Genomic DNA, 6,063 nt, shown 5'->3' with positions numbered 1-6,063 from the left:
ATTTGCTTCCACTTCCAAGTCGTTTGGCTCCCAGGCAAATATAACTTACGTTTAAGAAATCAGAAAAACGAGACTCAGAGATCACTTCCACACAGGAGCAACAATTCTGAACACTGGAGCTGACTTTATTCTTTCCACTGTTATCTTAGATGTATTGAAGTGTCAGAATTCCTATTTTCGGGGCTGGAGAGATAGTATAGTGGTAGGCATTTGCCTTACATTCGGCCAACCCGGGAGGGACCCGGTTCGATTCCAGGCAAACCATTTGGTCTGCCAGCCTGCCAGGGGTGATTTCTGAGTGCAGAGCCAGGAGTAATCCTTGAGCACAGCTGGATATGGCCCAACAACCCAGTTTTTAAAAAAAAAAAAAAAAAAATATATATATATATATATATATATATATATGACTTCCTGTTTTTTCTTTTTCTCCTCACCCAGAAAACTCAAAGGTGGTGGTGGGGGGAGTTAATGGTTTTCACAGACCCATTTATTCTTTCCATAAAGGGCTCCTGGAAAACCATCTGAGGGGAGACAGGGAGCGCTGGCACCTGCACAACAGTGATTCTTAGAGGTTCTCCAGTCATACCATCCATTGGGTCTGAAGACTAAGGACCCTAGCACAGAGTTCCAGAGAAACAGGAGTAGCGCTGACCAGTACCGCCCTCCATGCCTTTCCTTTCACTATAGGGGACAACCTCAACACCCCACTCAGTTCCTCAGGGCAGGTCTACGCTGTGAGGACCAATATTTGCCAGCTTTCTCTGGAAAGAATGGCTGGCTGTGTTCTTGCTGTACCTCTGCAAAAATCAACAGGCCATGGGGTTGTGCCACTGGACAGACATGTCTGCATCCGGGTTGACAATGCTATTTGTGTCCCCAAAAGCCCTTTCTCCTCGTAGCGTTCTCCAGTTTTTATCAGGACAGCAGGGTGTGCACCCAACTTGCAAGCTCTTGGTAAACTGCCTCGCTTCTGCCAAGGGATGCGGGGACAGCGCCTCCCTTCACTAGCTCTGCTCGGGGCGTCTGATGGATATTCCCTCCCGGAAAGAAGTAGAGCAAGGACTAGAAACACAGGGCATCTCTCTCTGAGAAGGTAAGACTGCTTTGGACCGGGATCCTGACGCTTGAGGGCGGGCTGCGAGCGAGCAACTGAAAGGCAGACATGCAGCCTTCCCTTGCAGCATGCGCTCCCGAACCGCGCTGCAGAGGCGGCTTCAGTTTGCAGGGCTGGGAGGAGTCCGGCAGGCAGGTCGGAGGCTCCCAGACGGTCCTGGGGGCAGTTCGCTATTTGGGAGCTCCGCGGGAGCCTGGCAGGTTAGACTCGCTCCTAATCATTGGGTGGGCGTTTGCCTGGCACGCCCAGACACGGGTTCGATCTCCCTCGAGCCCCAACTGAGAGTGACCTCTGAGGGCAGAGTCAGACGTGCACAATGAAATCGCCCCCAGTCTCCTGAAAGTTGCAGTGTTGGGCAATTAGGAACCTGCCTAAAAATAAGCGTCCAAGGTGTTGTATTAATTAAATGAATAAAATGTCCTGGATGGTGGTGGATGATGGTGGATGGATGGTGAGGCCTTTCTCGGCCTGGCCAGGCGCCTGCAGCTTCTTTGGCCTGGCGGGTCTGAGGGTACAGGATAACGGTGAGCAAACGATCTACAAGCAGTCAGTAAAAGTTAGCAGTTACAATGAAGCTTTGTTATAAACAGACCCTGACCAAGTGTGACTTCTAAGCTAATCAGCCTCTCTGCACCCAACTGTCATGTCATCTCTCCATCCTGCCTCTTCCTGAGGCTTCTTGCTGAATCTCTGAATCTCTTATCATCCCCCCCATCCTTAATTACCAACCTCAGGCCCCTCCCAGCAGTGGGCTGGCCTGACCATCAGGTAAGAGAGACAGAAAGTTGGAGGAGGGGTGACATCCACCACCACCCAGGACTTTTATTTATTCATTGAATGAATACGACAAAAGGTGCGACTCGGTCAGATCCTGCAGTTGGAAAGAAACGTTCGGGTGCCGGTTAGGGCGAACCGTGACCAAGGAAGTTGGCACGAGCGAAAGTGCATGTGCTATCTGGACCAGATGGGGGAGGGAGAAAGACACTCTGGGCGGGGGGGGGGGGTAACATCCCCTTACCCAGACCCCCGGGAAAATCTCTTTCCCGAGCGCCTGGCCCCGACTCTGCTGGACTTCGGGCTCCATGGTGGTCCTGGGTCACCCCACCCTTTCCCCAAGAGCTGGCGCGCACTCTCCCGCCACGACCCCTCTGGGTTGCCCGGGGAACGCGGGACGCGCGCAGGGGAGGCCCAGCGGCCGCGGGCTTCCTTCCGCGCGTCCAGCGGCCGGCCCGTGGCGGTTCTCGGGCCGGGAAAGCGCGGCTCTCGTGCCGCTCGGCTCCCAGCCAGTGAGCGGCCGGGGGTGTGGTCGAGGGCCGGGCCCGGCCGCCTACTTAGGGCCTCGCCGGACCGCCGCTGGCCCGTCCGTGTCTCTGCTCCACTCCGCGCGCGCCTCCGTGCCGCCGCGGCCGGGGCCCCACCACGCAGCCCGGTGCGCGGCACCATGGTCACTCCCTGCTCCAGCAGCCCTCGGAGCCCCGCCGCCCGTCTCGGCGGGCGGGATAACGAGCGCAACCTGCGGGCGCCGGTGAAGAAGAGCCGGCGGCCGCGCGTCCGGAGGAAGCAGCCGCTGCTGCCGCTGCCGCCGTCCCCGCTCCCGGGAGACTCGGGCGTGTGCGACCTCTTCGAGACGCCCAGCTCCGGCTCGGAAGGCGCGGACAGCCCCGCGGCCTCGGCGGCGCGAGCCTGCTGCAGCCGCCTGCCCGGCCCGGCCCAGCCGTTGGTGCAGCTCGACCTGCAGACCTTCCGCGACTACGGGCAGAGCTGCTACGCCTTCCGCAGGGAGCGGGAGAGCCGCTTCCACCCGCGGGAGTCGCTGGCGCGGCAGCCACAAGTGAGGCGCCGGTAGAGTCCGCTCCCCGCTGCCCTTCTCCCTCCTCCCCGGGCTTTCCTCCTTTTCCTCCTCCTCCACCTCCTCCTCCTCCTCCTCCGCTCCTGGACGCTTCGAAGCGCGCCCCAGCTGGTGCCCAGCCCCGCTTCGGCTCCCCGAGGCCCGGTTGGGATGGACACTTTAAGATGAGAGAAAAAATATATCTATATATAATATATATATTTATATGTGAGTGGGGCCTAAGCTCTAGAGACCTGCCCAAAGTCTCCAGATTGGTCGGGATGGGCACTTTACAGATGAGAGAAAAATATATATCCATATATAATGTCTATCTAATCTATCTAATCTATATAAAAGAGTGGGGCCTTAGCCCAAGACACCTGCCCAAAGTCTCCAGATTGGTTTAGTGGTGGGGAATTGGTAGAATACAGAGGATTTAAGATGGTTCCTAGGCCCCAGTCTGGACTCCTACCGACCCAGGGCGAGTTCATTTACAACCCTGAGCTTGCTGCTTCGCCCAAACCCCATTTCCCCGAAAGAGTTGCCCTGAAACTCACACCAGGTAAAGTATAGACGAGCTCCCCGCAGCTCCGGGCTTGAGTCCAGGTTCCTAATTCTTACGTGCTCCCTGCCCACCCACGCAGCAAAGAGTACTTTTTTTTTTTTTTTTTGTGGTTTTTGGGCCACACCCGGCAGTGCTCAGGGGTTACTCCTGGCTCCATGCTCAGAAATTTCTCCTGGCAGGCACGGGGATCATATGGGACGCCGGGATTTGAATCAATGACCTTCTGCATGAAAGGCAAATGCCTTACCTCCATGCTATCTCTCCGGCCCCAAGAGTACCTTTTTTATTTTTCTTTTCCTGCTGCTGTTTCAGGGAAACTGGGGAGCAGGGGTGGGGTCTTCCAAGGCACGCTCCACCCTCCCTTCCTGCAGGTTACTGCTGAGTCCCGCTGTAAACTGCTCAGCTGGCTCATCCCCGTGCACCGCCAGTTCGGCCTCAACTTCGAGTCGCTGTGCCTGACCGTGAACATTCTGGACCGCTTCCTTACCACCACGCCTGTGGCCGCCGACTGCTTCCAGCTGCTAGGGGTCACGTCCCTGCTTATTGCTTGCAAACAGGTACCTCCCTGGATAGGAGGGAGCAGGCCTGGTCACCACCGCCTCCCCAGAGAACAGGATTTTAATGCGGGGGAAGGAGAGCTGAAGTCTTTTGTTTTTGTTTTTGTTTTTGTTTTTTTTGGCAAGTGTGTACGTTTCCACAGCTTTAACTCCACTAATTCCTACCTGCAACTTCTCAGAAATGGATTTAAGTCAACCCCAGTACTTATCCTTCGTGGCTCACCCTGTTCTGGTGGGTGGGAGGTGGAAGAGAAGAGGTACCTTCAAACATTCTTAAACCTTAATTGAACTGGACAGGAATTAGACAGATTGTCTGGAGGTACCTCCAGGTGACCTTAGAAATAATGCGGGGAGCATAGAGTGTACTGATCTCCTGAGTTTGAGACTGGCGTGGCCTTTAGTGCCAGGCTGATAGGTGCATTTTCTGGGGGGAGGCGGTATAGAGCACATATTTCCCGCGTGTGAGGACCTGGGTTTGATTCCGGGCACCTCACATGTGGTAACTGGACCCCGCTTTGGTAAAGGCTGAGCGACCCCTGCGTTACAGGTGGAGGTGCACCCCCCAAGGGTGAAGCAGCTGCTAGTCCTCTGCTGTGGTGCCTTCTCCCACCAGCAGCTCTGCAACCTCGAATGCATCATACTGCACAAACTGCACTTCAGCCTGGGGGCACCCACCATCAGCTTCTTCCTAGAACATTTTACCCATGCCCGAGTGGACGCTGGGCTGGTGCCAGTCTCCGAGGCCTTGGAGGCACATACCGTGGCTCGAGGGGTGGCAGAGCTGAGCTTGGCCGACTATGCCTTCACCAACTACACCCCATCCCTGCTGGCCATCTGCTGCCTGGCGCTGGCGGACCAGCTCCTGCAGCTCCCGAGCCCTGTAGACTCGCACCTGAGTGAGCACCCCAAAGAAGAGTTTGAAGACTGCTTGGGCAAACTGCAGCTGCTAGTGGCCATCAATGGCACCTCCCTGACTCACATGCTTCCCCTGCAGATCTGCCAGAAGTGCAACCTGTCCCCAAGCTTGAAATAAAGTAGACCCTTGGTCCTCCTGTGTCACCATCCTGCACTGATGGGGCTCCAGGATCTCTCCCATGCTTTGAAAGTGCAGAATTGGCCCACAGAGGGGCTCCAGACTCCACTTGGTCACAGGCCACCCTGCATGTTGTAAATAGTGTATAATAATAGTGGTGCTTTATTTATTTTTCTGCCTATAGGAGTGAGCAGAGAATCTTTCCCCAATAAACAGACTGTCCTGATTTGTTTGAAAGTGACTATTAGATATGTTTATTCATGGTGGAGGTGGGGAAGACATCCCAGGACTAGAGTCCATCCCCCCTTGGTGTGAAGATTGTGTGGTCTGATTCTGAGGCCTGCATCTAGAGACTGTTTTACCTAGGAAGCAAGCACAAAGTACTGGTGGATGTCAGGCAAAATGGAGTCCCAGCACTACTGATTTGTCTGGAGAAGTTGGGGTGCTAAGTGAATGGGACTCAACAGCCTGGGAGACTGTACAGATCAGTGGGTTGGGGTGAAGCCAGAACTACCCCCAACAAGTGATGTGATGCCAGAAAGATCAGGTAGTAATGGCCCATACAAGTTGAGCTCCTTTACCCAGCTGTCCCACAGTTAATCAGTTCCAGCTCCTTGAGCCTGGTAGTGGGAGCCATCCTGAGTTCAGTACTTGTTCTGCGCAGACTCACTACTTGAAGCCAGCAAACTGAGGCAGTCTTATCACCCCATCTTTAGGAAGTAGCACACTGGAGCATTTAAATATTAGCCACCAGGATTGCAAGTGATCTGCTTCAGATCCATCCTTAGCCAGTCTGCTAAATTCTTATAACCCCCCAGTTTAATCCCCCCCTTCCATATTTCTGGCAAAACTTAAAAAGTGATCCTCCCAGTCAGTGTGGAAGAAGTTGATGTACTCTGTGCTTTCATTCAACGGAGAACAAAACATTTAGAGATGCCTGCTCCACCTGGCCCCCTCAAGTTACAG

At 54.7% G+C, this 6,063-nt stretch overlaps 1 protein-coding gene across 1 annotated transcript; it reads left to right on the top strand.

Annotated features, from left to right (window-relative positions):
• Positions 1-2,555: 2,555 nt before the first annotated feature.
• Positions 2,556-5,097, top strand: CCNO (cyclin O). The gene is made up of 3 exons (XM_049768127.1): positions 2,556-2,945; positions 3,879-4,064; positions 4,612-5,097. The coding sequence occupies exons 1-3, from the start codon at positions 2,556-2,558 to the stop codon at positions 5,095-5,097; spliced, it is 1,062 nt and encodes a 353-aa protein (XP_049624084.1).
• Positions 5,098-6,063: the final 966 nt, after the last annotated feature.

The sequence above is a fragment of the Suncus etruscus genome, chromosome 2, assembly GCF_024139225.1.
Source record: "Suncus etruscus isolate mSunEtr1 chromosome 2, mSunEtr1.pri.cur, whole genome shotgun sequence".
NCBI classification, from domain to species: Eukaryota; Metazoa; Chordata; class Mammalia; order Eulipotyphla; family Soricidae; genus Suncus; species Suncus etruscus.
Note: the sequence above shows the minus strand (reverse complement) of the source record. Positions and strands in the feature narration are given on the sequence as shown.

What these genes read in the sequence shown, in the direction of transcription:
- CCNO (XM_049768127.1), top strand. Translation starts at nt 2,556, where the DNA reads ATGGTCACTCCCTGCTCCAGCAGCCCTCGGAGCCCCGCCGCCCGTCTC. An exon ending in CGCTGGCGCGGCAGCCACAA is followed by an intron (nt 2,946 to 3,878) that starts GTGAGGCGCCGG and finishes CCCTTCCTGCAG; the next exon opens with GTTACTGCTGAGTCCCGCTG. An exon ending in TGCTTATTGCTTGCAAACAG is followed by an intron (nt 4,065 to 4,611) that starts GTACCTCCCTGG and finishes CCTGCGTTACAG; the next exon opens with GTGGAGGTGCACCCCCCAAG.